This window comes from Numida meleagris, chromosome 5, assembly GCF_002078875.1.
Source record: "Numida meleagris isolate 19003 breed g44 Domestic line chromosome 5, NumMel1.0, whole genome shotgun sequence".
Classification (NCBI taxonomy): Eukaryota; Metazoa; Chordata; class Aves; order Galliformes; family Numididae; genus Numida; species Numida meleagris.
This window is the reverse complement of record NC_034413.1, coordinates 37,523,495-37,544,341: the sequence shown is the minus strand read 5'-3', so window position 1 is coordinate 37,544,341 and position 20,847 is coordinate 37,523,495. Positions and strand designations below refer to the sequence as shown.

Sequence of the window (20,847 nt, the reverse complement as noted above, 5' to 3'; positions counted from 1 at the left end):
ATTCTTCATACTGACAGTACTGATTTGCACCCTTCTATAGTAGGCTTTTTGTTAACACTCGGGTGAGAAGAAACACTTCTACAACTGCTGTGATCCTGCTCTGTCCCAGATGAAATCTTAGCAGCACTGCTAACATGCTGGCAGGCAATGAGATGCAACATGCCTTTATCCCAATGTAATACAGAGCACCAGATTTGGCTCCATTCCCATGCCTGTTATTCTGGGGACTACCCCATCTATATATTTACTGTCCTATTCATCACTCAGCAGGCTGCACCTCACTTGCCATCAGTGATTTTACTATGTTTTTTTTTTGTTGTTGTTGTTGGGAAAAACCCACTTCCAAGATAATGCAATTTATTATAAAACCGTAGTGACAAATCTCTATGGAAAAATTCCTGGGAAATTCTGGGTGATTTCCAAGTGTCCTCTATACACAAATTTATGACCACATTCTGAAAAGTGAAAAATCCTTTCTGTGAACGGGACAAAAAAAAAGTGTTTAGCAAGAACTGCAACTCAGACGTATTCTTATGCGGAAAGCCATTTCAAACATTTCAAAAATCTAAGCTCTTCTTCCTTATGCTTAAGTACAAAATGACACTTTCAGAGAACTCAGATGATTCATTTAGGAACTTAAGCAGAAAATATCACTCTTCGAAATTTGGCCCTATGACTTCTGATTTGTTGCCAGATGATTCTTATTCCAAGAGGTAGCCTGCAGTAGGCTACAGATCAGAAATTAAAGCCAATTAAACTCTTGTACTAGAAGAATTAGGAACTTCAAGGGAGTTAATTGTTGTGTGTTAATATGACCATTTGTTTAGATTTGTTCCTGGTTAGCTGCTTTAGGCAGAGAAATCTTTTATACTGAGCAGTATGACTGGGATTTCCTCATCTAGGAGTCGTGCCCCAAAAACCTGAACTCTGTACAAAAAGAAATAAATAAATTCAGAGTCTCAGGGCTGCATATGTTCAGTTGTAACGCCATGCATGTGATTGCAGAACTGAAGCTTTTCCTCGTTGGTGCTTACCTTACCTCACTTTACTGACTTGATGGTACCGCAATGCAAATGGAGAGCAAGGAAAGATCTGAGATCCTTTAGTGGTTAGCACTCCAAAAAGTCTGAAAACAACATAGCAGCAGCCCTAGCTGAAGGGTGGCAAGAGCTCTGTGCCTGCTGCATTGCTCCCCAAAGCTGCAGCTTGGGGTCTGGCTGTGTCAGCACAAACCCTTTACCTCTGGGTGTCTAACACTCCCAAATCTTAAAACAATGAGGATGATTCCAACCCTGTCTTAGAAACAAGAGGTGCTTCCAAATCCAGCAGCAGACTGGATAAAGCACTGACTGTTATTGTGGAGAAATATCACTATTCACATTGCAAGTGAGAGGAGTGGAGCTCACTGAGCATGGCCACAGCATGGCTGTAGCAGTAAACAGTTTCTGCTTTGCACAAAATGAGGACTGAGGACATTTTAATTCAGGCCCTCTAGCAGAAAGTCTGAAGAGGTGAGAAATCATTGGCGTTCCTTTTCATTAGCTCAGACAAATTGGATTATTGACCTCATCTTCTTCCTCTTCCCTTTTCTCAGCATCCCCAAGCACAAGCCCCTGGCATATCCAGTGGCAGTATTATGTGACTCGTTACCTCTGGCAGTAACAAGAAGCTCTGATAAAGATGCAACTCGGGGCACTTGATGTGGAATATGAAATTTGGACCAAAAGAAGATAGAAGAGGAGGAAAATTAATCAAACCTATGCTGACACATGCTATTTTTCGGACATGAGCATGTGGAATGTGAGGAAGGGATCAGGGTTACCCACCTCACTAAAGCAGAGAGTGCAACACACTTAATTCCCATATTGAACATTTCTTTTCTGTCAGTGATGACAAATAAATAGGCCTTCTTGTGACAGCCATGCAGATTACCCAAACATTTCAGCTGAATTAGCAGCATTTCAGAGAAACACTGTGTTCTGTGGCATCAAACGAGCAACTCTGCTATGGAGGGACCAGGGAGCAGAGCATCACTTGTCTTTTATGCAAGTACAAAGGATAAATGGGAAATCTCTAACTCTAACGAGGCAGGGAGTGGCCATGAGCATGAGAGAAAATGGATGCTTTCCACGAGGATGAGAGATGGGACACCCAACTGACACGTCCTTACCCACAGGAGAGGATACTCCCCCCATCCGCAGACATGCTTGGCTGAACAACCGTAATGTGGCAGGGGAAGGCAACTGCTCCACAGGAACAGAGGAATAATGCCTGTAGGAAACTGCGTCCCTTTATGTGCACAACACAGCCAAAGCCATATGGCACAGCCTCTCACAAAGCCTTGGTCCCCAGTGTATGAAAAGCCACACTTTTGTCCCAGCATACAGGCAAATTACAACCTCTGCCATGACCGCAGCATTGTGTGTGATTTACACAGAATGCTGTCAGGTTTTTGGGAAGAGAAAAGTTTTTGCCAGTGCAAACAACTGGCCAGACCATGCTTTGGCTGTGTCCTGATAAAGAGGAACATTAGGCGGGATCCAGCTCCCAAGGCACACATGAATTGTCTTCAGAGGTAAGGACTTCCATGCCATACACATAACCTGATAAAGAACACCACCCGTTTCCCTTTACTAGGCACAACCTCCCTTCCCTCCTCCACCATCCTCCCTTGGGCTGTAAAACCAGACTGCCCACAGGCCAGGGCTCATTCCAGAGCTAGGGCCAGCCCATTCAGCCCAAATGCTGAGGAAGTGGCAATATATTTTCAAGTACTGCACTTTAAGAGAGAGATACCAGTATGTTAAAAATACTCCTTAAAATCAAGGATGTGGAAATCCAAACAAATTTCTCCTTCTGTTGTGGACAGTGAAGTAGCAGCATGTATTAAAAAACAAACAAACAAAGCAGGGGAAAAAAAATCCCCCGCAAAATTTGCCAACTGCTGCACTGAGAGTAGAGCACCAGGCTGAATCGTGAAAATGAATGCCACTTCTATATGCTTGAGATACAGAGCAATGCAGCACAAATGTTCAAATGGGAGAAGAGACATAGCTCAACACAGAGCCACCACTAGGCCAAAGGCAAAAGCTACTAGCTGTGTAAGTCCTACCTATACACACACACACGTGTAGTGGTTGTCACCTGTACACAGATGAGATTTTGTCCTATTTGTTTGGAATTCACATGTTTTCTTTAAAATAAAAAGGCAGCTTTGCCAGTATTTAAAAGATGAGCTAGCTATCTCCAAAAAAACATAGGCTATTTAATTAAGTACCTAAATCTAAAATTAGCAGGTCTAATTTAGCTGTTCAAGTTCAAATATGTGGACTCTGATGCACCTACAATACATATGCTCAGATAGATGCAAGTGCCAATGAAAACTTTTCAGTTGAAAGCTGGGGACTCAGTCTGTTTCATTCTCTGTTCTCTTTCCTTTTTCCAGTAATAGCATGTCGAATTGTTAATCAAGACTTCGTTCCTCCAGCTAATGAGTTTCCCCTGTTGTAATTGCTGTCTAAAATCATGACTGCATCATAAACAATACTGCAATGCTTTGCATTATACATTTATGTTAAGTTTTTATCAATACAGCTTATACACAGGGCATTAACCATGTAATATATATTTATTATTCTGCTGTACAGAAATTCTATTGATTTCTTTCCCATCAAGTGCACACTACTTGACCGCAAACTACCAGGTTTACAAGGGGATTATACCAAGTCTTTTCTTACTTTACCTTAAAACTTCACTTTCCTTTTTATATCTTGGCAGATATATCACAGTTACAGTGGGAGCCTCTCACCCCATTAAATGATAGCAGAGAGAGATTAAATAAAAAAACAAAAAACTTTCATTTTTTCCAAAAAAGCAGGAATAAACACCCCCTGAGGCTCCAGAGAAACCTGTGCTTAACCTTAGTAAGATTTAAGCACGTCTTAAGCCAAAAAGTATATAGTGTAGCACTTTAGGTGCTACACATCTTAAATCTCATAGAAGTTAAAGATGTGCTTAAGATCTTTTCTGAATCAAAGGCTCTGCCTGACAGATTCCATATGACTCCACAGTATTGTCTTCTGGCACCAACCCCATTTTTTTTTTCTGTTGGAGGTAACTGTCACTCCCACCTGAGCGAGTTAAATATCAGCCTCTGGGTATCTCCATTTGCCAGATTAGCCTGGACTCCCCCAAAACTTGTTTTGTACTTGAGGACCCTTTTTTCTTTCATGCCCCAAGGCATATGGCAAAGGTTTTGATTGCCTCTTGAATTCTCAAATCGTTAAGTCTAGTAAGCTGTTTTGGTCCCCAACCAGTAGTAGCACTAATAGTAATAAACATAAATGAGAAGAAAATGTAAGCATCAGAAGATGCCACAAAAAAAAGTATCTACATTGTCAGGGCAAGCACTGGCCCATGAACTAGCAGTTCAGGTGAGATTTCCTTGATGGAGTTGTCACACGATGAACAGCAAGCCCATCTGAGCACCAGGATAAGCATCCAAGCATGAGGTAATGCCTGCCTGCCGTGGCTTTGCACAGTCACCCAGCATCATGCCCAGCCTCTCGTAAAGGTGTGTGATACCCAAGCTGCTGGCCTTGTCTATCTACAGGCAGCTCCAAGGGAAAGCCCTGAGACTCACCTTAAAGTATTAAAAATCTTGCACGTGCACACACACAACCACATACATCCCCTTCCCTCCCCCCCCGTATTCTCCCTGGTCAAGTTCAGTAGAAAGACTGATTTTCAGACTTCTGTCACATTTTTAAGAACCAAACTGGAAATCAACGCCAAGGAAGCACCACACTTGTCAGAAACACAGAATTGCCAGAATCTGGGGAGCAGAGGGAGAACTGAAACAGGAAAGCCCGCTTTTCCCCTCCCCAGACTCCTGCTACCCCATGAAAGAAAAGGGAAGAGAGAACAGTTGTCAGGTAATATCAACATCAGATGCCACAGGCAGTCATCAGATTTTCTTTCAGCTGCTTACCAGTGTGGCTCCTTTTATGTACCATTAGCACATTGGGCCCAATGCAAACCATGCCACAGACGTCACATTTCAGTTTACCATTCGGAAGCCGGATTCCTCCCTCGCTCGATAGCTCCTGAATCTTTCTGTTATCCGCCATCTCGTTATTCTCAGTGAGGGGCTCTTCCAGGCTGCTTCCTTCATCAAGAACCCTGACCTCATCTTCCTGACAGAGGGTCTTCCTGTCAGATTCCTCATCACTTTGCATTTCTACCTTCACTGAATTTGCTGAAATAAAAAAAAAAATAAAAAAAAAACATTAAAATGTGTATTTTCGAAGTTCCCAAATGCTGATATAAGTTGCTACTATTACCAATTTTAAAGCACAGGCTAGAGGCTCAAACCAACACAAGTGCCTCGTGGTGGTGACAACAGCACAAGTTGCAACTGAATTTTTCTTCAAGACAGTTTTCTGTTCCCAATTTAGAGCTTAGAAACTAAGGTGTGGATCAATCCAGAGACCAACCAAAAACCGCAGAGACGTACCACGCTTGAAAACTGACCTCCCGCTTCTCCACTCAAAGCGCAGGAGCTCCCTTCCTTTCAAGGGACCAGAGCCATGAGAGGACAGTACACTGGGACACATCTATATCCCTCCTACCCTGAGCTTGGGGAGGGCAACGCAACTTTTCCAGAGACAGGACAATGCAGCACCAGAGCTCACAGAAATGAGCACACTTCACAGGCAAAGTTGCTCAAAATGCAGGGACTTGACAAAGCAGGGCTCCTGTCAGTAAGCTTCAAACCAGCCTGCCTGCACAGGCACGTCTCCTGACGAGGGGATGTCAGCTCTGGAGGAGCCTCAAGTACTTTTGTGCCACCATATTCTGATTCACGCAAATGGGACACTGCCAAGGCAAACAGGTCTGAAGCGAGACCTACACTGCTGGTTTAGTGAAATAAGCACATTTTGAGATGTTTTCTTATCTGCCTGGTAAGACCAATGGGCCCACCATTGATTTCTTTAATTCTCAGGTCACGGGACAAATCTGTAAGTAACAAGCGCTTGTGGGTTCAGCAAATCTTTGAAGAAAAGGAACACACCAGGCTTTTTCACATAGGGGTCTCAGCTCAGGGGTGTTTTAATCACCAGACACCCACATTTCAACGGCTGGTGGAAACTGCTGCAAGGCCTTTCCCAGAGTCACACTCTCCGACCGCACTGTCAGCCAGAAGGCAAGCCCACATGCCAGTTTCCATAAGCCCTGATCCTGCTGAGGGGTTTAAAAAGGAGGTGATTCAGCCTTCATATCTAAGCAGTCTTTGACCCCTGCACTAAGGCCATTAGCATGAGCGTCGATGGCAGCAGAGGATTTGAGCGCAGGCGTGTGGCCTGGGCCTGGCTGTGCTTCTGGAGCCCAGCTAGAGGCCTGTGCTCCAGTCCTGAGTCTGACAAGCGAACAAGAGAACCAGAAGTAACTGGGTCTGCTTGCTGCCAGTCAGCACATTTTCAAAGGGCTGCCCTAGCAATCTCAGAAGAACTAACCCTCTGACTTCCTTCTTCATCCTTTCTCCTCCTTCCCCCAAATTTATGGTCAGAGAAAACACAAGGTTCAGAGACCAATGTTGATGCTGCAATTCTAAACCATGACCGTTACCACCAGACAAAAGCATAATGAACGGGATAAAGACACCAGAAACCAAACAATAAGATGCTGCTTTTTAACCATAAAATAGTTGAAATGCATCTTCTACTATTCATCGAGGCACTAATGGAAGCTAAGGAATGGAAGTATTATCACAGCAAAGCCCGTCTCGAACAAGGACACAGACAGATCACAGCAGACTGATACCAGCACAGGCACTGTCATCACAGTACTCTGCATCTCCAAATATTTCAGCATTTCATTTATAGAAGGGAATTGATATTCTGCTGCCACAGAGATGCATTTATTGTTAAAAAAAGAAACAATGGCACAGACAGAGAGTTTGGCTGCAACTCAGCTCCCGCCTGCGCCCTGGGTGTGAGATGGCGATTGCCACCTAACCTTATACTGATGGTGCACAGAGAGATGGTTCAGGTCCTCATTCCATCTCCCTGTGCAAAGCATGTGCTTGGGATTTATGGGCAGCCCGACTTTAGAGCTGGGGAACAGCAGTTCCCTCTAACACTAGCAGCCTTTTGGGGCATTCAGCAAGTCTGAGAACGAAGCTCAAATAAATGGCTTGCTGTCTTCAGGAGCAGGATTTAATACACTTTGCCACACAGGTAGCTCTGGCAGAGCCAGGAGCAGTACTGGTGGCTTCTTACCCAAAATCCTGCATTGCTGCCACAGTACCATACATTCTCTTTGCACGGTAACGCATAAAGTAACCAAAAAAAACCCTCATATCAATTGTGCATATTTATATGTACTCACAAGGGAAAGAGACAACGTCGTATCTTATCTGTCTTCTTGAATTAATTTCACAGACCTCTCTGTCCGTGTCTGACATGGAATCACTAGACAGCACCAAGACATCATCACTATTTGCCATGGAAGTCTGCGGACCTCTGGCTGCTCACTCCTATGAAAGCAAGGTTTTAAGAGCTTACAAAACTGGAAGATCACTTACTTTATATTGCCCTAGGGTTTCTTTCTGCTGAACGCTGGGTTTCATCCTTCCACAACACGCAGAGCTCCCAAACTCCTGCAAAGTTAGCTCACAAAGCCCATGTAATTTAGGCTGCATTTCTTGATGTATCCCAGCTATTTTGTAAAGGACAGTAAACAGCCTGCATGACTTGTTTCCCTTACCCTTACACACATGCAAAGAGTTGTATGTGCCACTCTCAAAAGCCCTCAGTTAGCTCCTGTTGCTGCACAAAGGTTTCCTTAGGCTGGGACTAACTGCAGGTCCCCAAGGAGGGGAACACTGGTGCAGCAGGATCTCCTCAGCAGTTTGAGGGCTCTGCTCATCAGGTCATCTTTGCTGCCTTACATCACACTGGTGCATGGCTGTATGCAAATGGGTACTTAAATTGCATATAGTTTATTTTCTCTGTTCTCAGCCAGACTTTGAAACTACACGCATTTTATAGAACTGCCTTTGTTTTCACCTACAGCCACAAACTCAGAGAGCATAATGAACTCTGCTACAAAGGGAAAAGAAATCTTTGAGGGACGTTTATGGCTAAGCTGCATCGTACATCATCTCCATGTCAAACCTCACCCCAGGTTCCCTTGCCTTTCTTGTTCACACACTTGCTAAAAGTGGCAAGCTTTCTCATTCCTTGCCAAAACAAAGCATAAATAAGCAAATGGAAACATTTTTTTCTTTCTTTCTTTTTTTTATTAAAGTTTTTGGCACTTTTCCTAAAAATCACAGCAAACGAGATCATAGAGATAAACTCCAATCCATCTTGCTGCAATGACTTGAAGTCAAATCATTTGCCTCCAGCTAAAACAAGTTCCCTCCGCTTTTTCCCAGTTGAAGATGACATCTCATCTTCATCAAAAAAAGAGACACGCAGCCCCAAAAGCTTCTGCCTGTGGACAAGAAGCTAGTGGCACATGTCCAGCAGACCACACAGCATCAACCAGCTGAGCCTGAATCACACTTTACCCTGAGCGGTCAAATTGAAAACAATTATTGCTAATGTCTGATTAGTGCCAATTAAACTGCAATTCCATGTTAAACAGTATTTTGGCAACTCTTCAGTACCCAAATATTTTCTTCACCCACAAATTACTGCAGCTACACACCAGAAGTTGGAGGATCCACTTATCTGATGGCCAGGTAGGCTGTAAGGCACAGCTCTGGACATCCTTTCCTAAGCAAGCAAGCTCAAGTGCAATTCCCACTAGAAAACAAAAATCCTACTGTCTAACACAACAGGGAGCATGCAACAGGGCTATGCCCTTCTGTCTCCTCCTCTGTCCTAAGTCATTGCTTATTTTTGTCTGTGGCCTGGGGGAAGCAGGCTGGCCACTGTCACCGAGGGAGTGCGGTCTCCAGCTGGAGGTTAGCCACCAGCCTCTTCCTGCTGCCCCCAGAGCAGCAGAAAAAGCATGCCTGACCCTTGCCTCTTCCCCAACTCCTCTCCTCACACCAGCAAGAAACGAAGCTCTGGCCTGGGTTCAGATCCTCAGCCTTGAGAAGGCAAAATTCAAATCTGCCACCCCCGAAGAGCCTTGGGGTGGCTCTGTGGGCGAAGGCAATGAAGGATGTTTGCAGACACAAGGTGTTCCCTGACTACATTCGTGGGACAGAGCAGGGCAGATGTTGCATTAGCTCTCCCGGGGTCTGTTGCAGATTCACTGCCCAGAACACTATATATGCAATATTTATAGCCTAGATAACAGGCTTGTCTTCATCTTTGAATGCAAAGAAATAAAATTGTTGCTTCCCTGTGGAAACGAGACTAAGCTCCAATGCTGCAGCACAGTGACTGGCAGCTACAGCAAGACCTCCTGCATACTGCCTTGTCAACGGTCAGTGACACTGGCTACTCCAATCCCCATCTTCTCCCAGGCAGTGATTAACAACACTGATAATTGGCAGCTCATGACAAACAGAAAATGACCCAACTTCTAGCCCATTTTGAACCTGGCTACCTAGCTTTTAAATGCTGCAATGCTTGGATGTGGAGCCCTTCTGTATACTATTAAAAACGCTCAAACAGTGAGAAGAATACATTTCATTTAAAGAGCTGGGATGGCAAACCTACAAGCATTTTAGAAAATGAAAATTAAGTAATGTAGGGCAGACGGAGGCATGAAAACTCTTCTGCCTCGACAGATTTTGAAAATTCAAGGAAAGGGATGCCAAAACCTGGAAACAATGAGCCCTGACTCTTGTTTGTTCTAGGAGCACTCTGGTAGCGAAAAGGGTCCTTAAAGAGGGTGTTTACACCACTCCAGGAGTGTAGTGAGACTTTACTGCGTGTTCAAACATACTTTCCTCCTGGAACTGTATAAACGGGTCTCAGTGGATAGAAAACTTGATCATTGAGTTTCTTGCTGCTAGTAGAATATGGCTCCTCATTAATGAGGCATTTCAAGTAAATTTTGCTTTAATGATGAGCTATTAGATGTGCAAAGAAATGAGCACTGACAGATCTCCCTCTTTAAGAAGGGATGTGTACAAGGCGAGTAAATAGAGCTATTCAGCAGCAGAAACAAGTGAGGAATCCGCTCTTTCACAGCCTCGTTACCAGAGGGAGACAGCCTCATCTGGACTTGGGCAAAGAGGACAATATGAAAAGCCAAACTGGAAATACAATGAAGCTGTATGAGGAAGACAGAAAGCCAGGCCTGCTCGAGGCACTGGCAGCACATCATCTCCTTTGGGGTAGATAACGAAGATGTTCTGGAGAAAGGAAGACATTTAAGTAACACCTGTGGGCAATGCTGCCCTAACATCATGTAATGGAAACTGTTTCAGTTTGGGGTTAGGAAGGTGAATTTCAAGGGAGCCAGTTCTGATTGCTCAGAAGATTGCAGATTTCTGAAGGCTAAGAGAGAACTGAAGCTGTATCTGGATGGAACAAATGAGGGTGAATGTCACCTGCAAAGAAAGGGGAATTACCCGAGACAAGTGACAAAAGCCTGATCAGGAAGGGCCTCTTAGATTACATATGGACATCCCCGATGCTGGGTGTCAAATTTTCTTGCCATCAGCTGCCAAGGGTTTAGCTTTTGGCTGCTGAACAAGTATGAATTTTAAATGGTGACACCATGTTTTCACACTGACTTCAGCAGTTATGGTCATTCATAACTGTAAAATTGAGCAAAATAGCTCATAACTAATAAAAAGGAGGAGGAAGGAAAGGCAAGATAAGGTTTGTGCCGAGTCTTTTTCTGCATGCCACAAATGGCACTCTTCAAGAATGCCACATGGAGTTGGTTAATACGCCAGAAATTCAGCGAGAACTCATCAGCCTATTTAGGTACCCTTGGAAATGTTTAGTTTTCACATTGAAGAATCTTAGCTCCAGCCTGCTACCTCTAAAATCAATTTAAACTCTCAAAAAATGCAACAGGGTAGTAATTTCATATCTTCTGGAGGTGTTGTGTGCAGTAAGTGTAGACTAACAGGTCTGCTACACCCAAGTTTAGTTTAAATTAGGATGAGTCTGCATCGCTAAGCCATGCTTCAGCTAGGTTTTAGCTTACACAAGCCATGGTTGACTCGTTCCTGCTCCCCACCCCTTGCACTGCTAATCCTTTCTATTGGGACCAGTGCTCATGAAACTGGGTGGTAAACTGCTCAGGCTGGAAATGAACCCTCCTGAGGAAACCACTATGCTTCAGCTGGATCAGGTTTACTATGCCACTGCAAGAGCTGCAGAAAGAAGGAAGGGCTGTGGGAGGACAGGGGTACCCCACCTGGACTCAGACCAGCTTTGGCTGATGGGGAGCAGCACCCCTGATGTCAACCACGTGCTTTCTGTAGCCATGGTTTTAAGATGCCAGGCAGCTCCTCTGAGTCCAGCTGTCCACAGCCAGGCACAAGCAGTGAGGGCTGTGGCAGCAAAACCTGCAGAGAAGCTTTCGTGCTGAAATGGAGATACACGCTTATACAAATTCTTCAGCTGGGAAGACCACAGCTACAGCTGGAAGCCACACAACACCCCAACAAGTGCAGCAAAAAAAACCCTGAAATTTCTATCACAGAACTAAATTCTGATGGTTTTGGTGATTTTTGAGTCCCATTCAGATGAGAACCCTGCTGAAGTGTAAAGGCTGAGATACTGAATAAGGAGCATCTTTGTTTAAGGAGGGATGGCAGCGTCTGGACCACGATTTCCTCCAGATAACCAGCACTTAGGCATGAGTGCTTGCTCCTCAGAAGCCACCCATGCTGCATACCTCTACCTGGCAAAAGCAAGAACTCCTAACTGGAGATATATGATTGCTCAGTGTTGCAAGATTCCTCTCCAGAAGAACCTCAGGCCAAATTTCACCCACAAATGCACTTATGCAACTTGTATTTACATGAGTGAGAGTCATGTATTCATATCCCAGGGTAGGAAAAGCACTTGTGATGACCCATCCACCCCCTCCTTTTTTCCTCTCTGCTTCCAAAGTAACTATGGTGCAACAAATATTGTGCATAACGTAGTACCAGGCTTCTGCTGACTGTCCTCAGGAGCAAGTGAGAGCCTCTTTATCCCCACACCCTTCCACACTGATATGCAGTGTCACAACTGACCCTCGTGAGAAAAGCAGGACACAGCAGCACTCAACTGCTAGCTGCTGTGTCCTCTGATGATGCCTGAACTAAGCCAGTTCTTAGGCCTGGAGTCATGGGTGATTTTTCCCTAAAATCAGATCGTTGAATGTCTGTTAGTTCTGCTCCTTTTGGGGTTGTTTTGGTTGGGCGAGAGGCAGTAGAAATTTTCCTTTTCCTTCTGTTGTGCGAAACATGCTGTTCTGGTCAACTGTCGCCTAGCAAACTTTCTTCCTTTCCGCAAAACCTGGTCAGCCAGTGCACTCTCCTGCTGCATACATAGATCACTACAACTTTGCTTCTTAGACTTAATGCCTTTACACTTGTTACAGGCAAGCAAGGGATGTGTGGGGGGGGGCTGTGGTTTGCAGCAGGTGTTCTCCAGGGCCCCACTTTGTTGTAGGTGCTCACTTCACAGCTACCGTGACCTGCAGCAGGCAGGGTTCAGTGATGTGGGTGGTCTTCCCAGCCCTTTCCCTTGCCCAGCTAAATAAAGCAAATCTCTTACTGTCTGCAATGTGCAATACATACCCTAAGTCAGTTTCCTCTCTCACCACCACTCTTTTTTACTTCAGTAGAATTATTTCTGAAGTACACTGGAACATGGAAATAGGAAAGAAAATAAGATCAGGCTCAGCCCTTGTGTAAAATACTGTCTCTTAAAACATTAAGACCATGAACACATTTTTATGCTTAAAACTGTTTCAAATTCCAATAAGGGAGAAGAAGCATACACTCACTGAATTGTAACATTTACCTCTAAGTGGATTTTCTAAGAGCCTGATGAGACTCTCCGCATGGCACCCAAAACTACAGTTTGTAATGGAAAACGCTGACAAACTACAGCTATATATGGATCATCTCTTATAAACAAAAATAAAGTGATTTATAACATCCACTTAAAGTGACCAAAATCTCCTTGCTCACTCACTGTCATCTCTGCTTCTTAAAAAGTGCATGACTTCCTAAAATGCTTTCCAACATACGCAAAGGCAGTAATTATAACACTAAAGACTATTTCATTTACAAGGAACTTTCCATTAGGGATCTGCACTGTATTTGAAAATACAGCCAAAGTTCCTTGAAGGATATGGAATGACTTCCCTGGGTCTGGAGCAGGCTCTTTGCTTCATTTTCTGGCTTTGCCTCTGCATTTTAAGCAATAGACTTTATTTTACGTAAGTGAAAGGCTTTAATTGCAAAGTAATACCTTTGGATCATTCACAGCTTTCAGGAAAACATGTATTTATCTTTAATTGTACCATCTTTAAATCACCTTAATGCAACCTGACCTAGCCATGTCCTACTCCTCTAGAGGAGGCACCTACCCTGACTCATCAGCGCATGGAAAATTATAGGATAAGCACCTGTCAGAAAAATATTTTGTCTCTGTCACCAAATTGTAGAAAGGAGGTTAACAAAGAAACCTGTCTATTTGAGCTAAAGCTTTGTCTGCACCCTCAGACATAGGTGACTGACGCAAAGCTATGGGCAGCTCCCCACGTACGGGAACGGTTTGGTGAAATTCAGTAGAGCAACGTCCATTTGCAGCCCTGGATCACAGCAAGTGCCTGGACTTCTCCCGGAGCATTTTACAGTCATTGCTGTGCTGAGCTCCGCTGTGATTAGAAGGAAAAAGGGAAAACAGTTTTGCCTAACCACAGCATGGCTGTACGAAGTTGAATGAAAACTCTTAAAAGCCAACAGTGCCTTTATAAATGCTGAGCTCTGTCAGCAGGGTGCTGCTCTGAGGCATGTATTTTTACTTGAGACAGACAATAAGGAGCATTTCCCTTGCATCTTTTTCTTCACCAGTTTCAGATACCAATGGGGACCAGGATTTTGGGATCTGGATGCAGAGAGACCCACTCATGCTCTGAGACCCCAGCAGTATTGCTGTACATTAAGGCAGGGCTTAGAGCACAAAATTGCCCTACATCTAGAGGTGCACATCAAAGGGCTACTCCAAGAAACAGACACCAATGGTATATTATGAGTGGCAGAATCTGGCTTAGTGCCTCAACTTTTCCAAATTGACAAACCATTTTTCCATCATTTTCCCCCCTCAGAAGCCACTTTAAGAATCTAAATCTGTTTAAGCCCCAATAAACTAAAAAAAGGGGGTGGGGTGAGTATCTCTGTTGCCTCCTTCCCACAACTTAAAACACACCAGTTATTAAAGCAGCAAGATATTTAAATGACTATTCATTCTGATTTATTTATTTATTTTCATAAATGCTAGGCTTTCACCTGTATCATTATTATGTAGGCAGTGACAGATGGCAATGGAAAAATATAAAATAACTCCTAGAGTATTAACTTTTTTTCAGTACCGTATGTGTCAGATTCTTTAGCATAAATAAATGGCATTACACAGTCTCATTAAATCTATACATCTGTGTAGTAACTTGCAATTTATGGATATTTTCTGACACAATGTTCAAACCAACAGGTTTAGCTCACATGTTTCTTTTCTCACCATGCCATCTCCAAGTCACCAGAAAAGCAAACAAAAGCAAAACCCTACAGTAAATATTCCCCAAGTATTCCACATGAAGATTTGCTGTTCATCATCTGCACACGTTTAAGGGAGAGAAAAGGAAAGAGGGTGGTGCGACCCCTGGCAAAAAGGGGCTGAAGGAAGGCGGCAAGTAAAACGGACCGTTCGGTATCCACGAATTTGCATATCTAACAGTTAGATGCGTCCTCAAAAGATTAAAACAACGACAAGGGCAGAGGAAGGGAAAGGACATTTCTCTGATTCAAGAGCACACAGCACTTTTTCGCTGGAGCACCTGAAAGCGCCGAGCCGACACGGCACGGATACCCCCGCCACTTTCAGCCGCCCGCTCCAGCCGCGGGCAGCGGGACTGTTTCCTTCACCTCCGGCTGACTGCGAAGTTACTTTTGCTCAGGCACAGGGCCGAGGCCGGCAGCACGCCGGCAGGTCCCCGTGCGCCCTGCTCAGCGACACGACACGGCGAGGCAGGGCCGCGCTGCTGAGCAAGCCCGCCGCGCCGCGCCGCGCCATGGGGACGCGCACCTACCTCGGCACGCCTTCCGTCTGCACGGCCTCGTGTCGCAGCACCGCGGCCCCGCGCTCTCTCCAGCCGCCGCCGCTCGCAGGGCAGCCTGCCGGCACGGGCACCCCAACGGAATGCGGGGCCGGCAGCGGTTGCTCCACGGGAAAATAACGGCCGCGGGCTGGGTCACAGAACCAACTGCTGCCACAGCGCAGCACCTCAGCCCCTCAACATCGCTCCTGATCGTTTGGTTTATAAAAGTGACGCCCTTTTTCAAATGCCGCGAGGGCTCCTTTGGAGCTGCTCTCCAAAGACGTTCACCAGATCTGGAGAGCCGTTAGCTCCCCCCAAAATGTCAGTGAGCACTGGGAAACACTGCTGCCCAAACATCAAACTCAAACAGCCCAAACTCAACTCTCGTGAACACAACACAATCCACTGGGAAGCTCAGATGTCACATTAGCTGCAACTTCTGCACGTCAACCTTTTGTCTCCCTGGGTGAAGGATCTGTTGGAAGCTATTTACGTACTGGCTCCTTTCCTCTAGGAGGAGCTGGTATCTCTGCCTAAAATTAAGACTGCTTGACACTTCCTACGATAAGGCCCTGTTTGTTACTTGCTCATCCCTTTGCCAAAAACGATTTAGGCTGAAATTTGTAGGAAATATTTTACTTTCTTTTGTGTGAAACTGCAATCAAAACAGTTTGACTTCTCCGACAAAGAGAATGGAGAGAACACCATCATTGGTTCTCGGGTTAAAATAAATTGATCCAGGACTGGCCAAACTAATCAAGCCCGTGTTTTTCTACAGATTTGTACCCAGTCTCTTTCAAACCCTCTTTCCTTGCAGTAATCCCCATTTAAGTACCTGCCGCCAAACAGAATGAGCAAGATCTGAGTTGGACCCTTTTCCCCTCGCTATTGAAGGCTGCCAATCATAGGGGATCCTCTGACCATGTCCATCTCACCAGTACATTTCTATTGTGTCAAAGAAAAGTAACATTCAAACACTGTCGTGACTTACTTTGGTTCTGAGGATGGGTCATGTGCACTTAAAAATCATTACTACAATGAAAAGAAGGGAAAAATGTAAAAAAAAAAAAGGGGGGGGGGGGAGAAGGAAAGAATTTGGCATCCTGAGAGCCTCACTAAAGCTCTTTAAAGTGCATAATTCCATCACTGTACTGTACATAGCACACAGTCTCGGAGGGGTAATTATCCGTGGGTTGGAAGCCACTGTGAATATACGCGCAGTCGGTCAATACGATGTTGTGCTTGCTGCTGCTTCTCTTACTTCTTTTCTGTTTTATTATTTTTTTTTAATCAATTTTAATTGTTGTGGATCTATTTCTGCTAATAAAAGAGAGTGAACTGATTCTGGTCGGATAGATTTCTGGATACGGAAAATGAGTGAGCTAAACATGTGAGAGTACTTACTGTATTACCAGAAATATTTATAAACGGCTCTTCCTTCCCTCGGCTGGCAGAATATCAAAGCACTGAGGAAGCAACACGGATGGTTTTGAAGGGATGGAGAAAGCAGAAGTCCACTCCTCCACCATCAACCTGAGAAAGTGATGCCACAGGGCTCCAGCAGAAGCCCAGACTGGAACTGCTCCCAGAGTAACATCTCCCCCCTTGATGGAGGGCTAATGTTAGTCTGAGTGCAAACTGTACTGAGGCACATCACAAATGAGCCTCTGCAGGGAATATGACATGCCCACTGGGCTACGACAGCATACCAACTGGAGACCCAGGGTACTTCTTTGCAATTGAGATGTGATTTCCAGGACTGTCAGTCTTTCCAGCTGAGGACAGTGATATTCTACATAGGCTTGATGCCGGCGTACACCACGACCAACACAGACTCTGGGCTTGATTGACAACAGTTCTGCCTTCTCCATAACACACAGCACTATTTCAACACATCTATATCAGCAACATAAAAACAAGCACTGGCGCAAGGAGAAGACTCACATACAGAACAACCAGGACCTGCAGATTTCCCCGGAGATGCTCCCCATGCCCCGCCAGGAACTTGCAACAAGCATCTTGTTCCCAGGGGCAGAGAGCACACTGATTCCCAAGTCAGCTCGTACACATGAAAATGCCTGGGGGTCCTGATTCAGTGCAATACTTAAGTAATCACCAATCTTTAACATTAAAGTCAACAGGACTTGAGTACGTATACATAGGTAATTACATGAATTCATCGCTGGGCTGAGCAGGCATGTTCCAGCTCACAACAGCAATGAAAGGACATTGTGCAGGAAGAACAAAAAGCCTTGAGGAAAGGATTAGTAGTGTCACAAGTTAAACATCTCCTCCCTGATGACATACAGGATTGGGTCAACTGTGCAGACGAGCGAGAATGCTGCAGCATGAAGTTAGAAACAAACTGCCGCCTCTAGTAGCATTGCAAATAACAAATAGAATACTAACATGCAATAAGCAATACTTTAATAGCTTTCCTGTAGAGGACAGGTAGAGATTTTTCAGTGTCCAACTGCATACCATTTTTACTCCAGATCTTCCACATGGCTGTTTTAACTTACCTAGCAGATTTAAGAGTAAGAAATAACAATAAACTTCTCTTTATAATCAGCCTCTGAAATCCTGCAGCTCTTGCTTCACAGTTCCAAAAATCGTAACCTAGGAGGGCTATAACTTAACAGTGATATGCTGTCATTAACAGTCTACTGAATTACAACAAATAATGCAGAAGGACCTGAGCGACAACTCTGCCTCCTTGTCTTAAAAATAGATAACAGAGGTTTGGTGACAATATGAACACATATCAGTTATGTTGTATTAAGTAACCAACCATTAGACCAGCCTTGGACTTCATAAAAAAAAATCCAAAACGTATTATTTTTAAAATTGCCTTAATCTGCACTAAATATACAAATTCCTCAGATGATTATGCCTTCTCCTAAGTACAGGATACATCCAGAATTTACTGTAGGTTATTTGAGCACTCTTGCTCACAGCAAGCAGAAAGTAGTTTGATGCCCGCTGAAATAATTGCCAGGCAAGGATGAGAGAAAGATATAAAACAAATTTATTGGCTGTCTAGCAGACTTAACATTCAATTTTCTCTTGTCACTTTCTCATCAAGTGTAGGTACTCGCACAATCCTACTTGCAACGGTTATGACCAGAAACGTGTCAGACCCAACCACCCCGGTGCCAAACTTGATCTTAAGATTCAAAAAGGCAGCATGCATATTCACAGGTAGGACATATAATTTTATACACCACATGTGATGCTTCATTTATCTGCTTTCATGTGTGTACCAGATCTATTCATTTCCTTCCATGCTCCTAAACATTCAGAACCACCATTATTCACATGTGTAAGCCCAATGCTCTTTGCAGAAAGTGACTTGCTCGTATAACCAATTCTTGCTACTGCTCTGTTGTTTCAGGCCTGGAGCTGTGGGATCACGGGCCTCCTAAAGGTATCATCAACTGGGGATTCTCACTCAAGGGAAAGAATAAAGCATCTAACACAAGGCAGAACCTGAGACACTTAAAGCTCAGAGGTTTATTTTAGGCAGTTGCACCTCGCACACACACGGAGGTGGAATATCCCAGTCTCCAACTTTCAGTTCTGATGGGAGACATAAGGAAGGAGGAGTTTTTGCGGTGACAACAGAAGACAAGAAGAAAAAAATAATCACATAGGTCAAACAAACATTTCATTTGCTGTAACACTAACTTGATTTGAGACAATCGATTTGAACAAAAAGAAAATAAAACATTTTGGAAGTTGCGTAACCTCCCCTTTCAAGTACTGGCCCTTCAGAGCACAAAGAGATCATTTTGAAACAAACATGGAAACATTTTCCACTTTTAAACAGCAAAAGCCATTTCAGTGTCACTGAAGTGTTTTCACCCCCAACATTTTCATCAAACTTGACTCAAATTCCATTTTGGCCCTGCTCATAAGCTGCCTTTTCAGACGAATTTTTTACTGTCATTTCTACCTAGCAGTTGCCACTGCATTTCATTCCCAGCTGGGTGTAAGGATGCAAAGCAGTCTCAAGTTCAATCTTCCATATCAAGAAGTAGGAAATTTGTTTAAATCTAGTTATTTTTGGAGCAGCCATTATCTACAACACAAAACAACAACAAAAAAAACCACTACAAAACAATCAAAACACCACCAAAATATGAAAAACAAACATTTGAAGTATCTATAGCAACTTGAAGTGGGAAGAGGCTGTTGTACAACACCGGGAACAAACAGAAAAGGGGACTATTACAGGCTGCATATACCTAAGTAGTGTTGTCCCCAAATACAAGCTTACAGGTTCCTCAAGGATCCAATTTCTAGCATCTCCTGAATGCACTTTTTGCCCACCACAAGCTCTGCTCCCAAACACTGGTGAGCCCAGGGAAGTGAGCAAAAGGCTGCTACAGACACTCCAGTGCCTGCTGAATTTATACAGGCCCTGCAGTTCTCTGGGCCTTAAGCTTCCACTGTAAGGCATTTAAGGCGCTTCCATAAATTTTACCCGGCATATAGCTGCATCTTTAGATATCTAAACATATGTTTAAACCAGAATATAAATCTACTTGCCACTCAGTTAATCTACAAAGCAGAGGTCAAAAGTCTTTATTCTCATGAGGGTTCAGTGACAACAAGTTGATTAACGTTGGAGATAAATGTTCATATGCTGAAGTCAGTGGAAGCAGAAACAAATCCTAATTCAGCATGCCATACACTGCTTAAAGGAATACGAACGTTGGTAAAGTGCCTTTTCCATCAGACACAAGATACATCTGCTTGCAAAGAAACTTGCACAATTTTCATTTCATATATTTTGGCTCAAGCTAGTACTAACAGCCTGCCTCTTTTATGAGTTCTTCAGAAAAAAAATCTCGCTGTACATCCTTTAAGTTCTGTAATGCTGGGATCAATGAATGAATGCAGAAAAGCCCAGAACGTAAATGCTAGCAACAAGTGAAATTTAACACAGGCTCCAAGAAAAAGAAAGGCAGAACTTTGCATATGTTTGTGGAAAAGAGAAACCATTCAAGTGAGTGAGAAAAAACTTCTAATGCTGATGTCTTATAATGTGACCATGCTAGCTGAGATGTCTTCACAAAGACCATATCACATGCTGTTGATTCCATGACTCACTATTTCCAATGTTAGAAGTATGGCCAGATACTGTGCTAAGGAAAATCAGTTTGTGTTCCTACAGTAAGTTTTTCTCAAAATGTAAACAGAATGTATTGATAAAAAATAAATCTGGATATTAATTTAAGACAAAATATGACATTAATAGTAATTTGGAAAGAAAAAGCAACTAATTTGCTAAAATATCTACTGGAATAGACAAGGAACAGAATCCTAGCTGGTCTTCAACGCATTTTATCTTCTCACTCTATAGTTAAACACAGGGTATGACTAGCATTGGCTTTAAAGAGGGGGGATTTATTACATGGAGAACGTCAAGGCTGGCTTTGAGAAAATCCTGAAGACGTAAGGCAGGACAGACTCCAGCAGAGTGAAGAACCCTCCCCTCCCCTTGGGGTCTTCAGTGACACTTCAAGCACTTGCTCAGCTTGACTGAGCCCAGGCTCTCTGTGGCATGGCTACATCCTCTGCCTTCTCAGCTGGCAAGGGCGT

The 20,847-nt window shown here is 43.9% G+C and overlaps 1 protein-coding gene across 22 annotated transcripts in view; it reads right to left on the bottom strand.

The window, feature by feature from the left end:
- IKZF2 (IKAROS family zinc finger 2) overlaps nucleotides 1–20,847 on the bottom strand; it is a 114,012-nt gene that overhangs the window by 49,910 nt on the left and 43,255 nt on the right. For 16 of the 22 annotated variants that reach the window (XM_021400791.1, XM_021400796.1, XM_021400788.1 and 13 more), the window contains one exon: nucleotides 4,991–5,257. In XM_021400791.1, the coding sequence (XP_021256466.1) occupies nucleotides 4,991–5,257 (267 nt within the window). Of the gene's footprint in view, nucleotides 1–4,990; nucleotides 5,258–7,389; nucleotides 7,538–12,715; nucleotides 12,781–15,231; nucleotides 15,308–20,847 lie in introns of those variants that run through there. The other 6 variants (XM_021400802.1, XM_021400803.1, XM_021400807.1 and 3 more) reach the window with 4 other exon arrangements.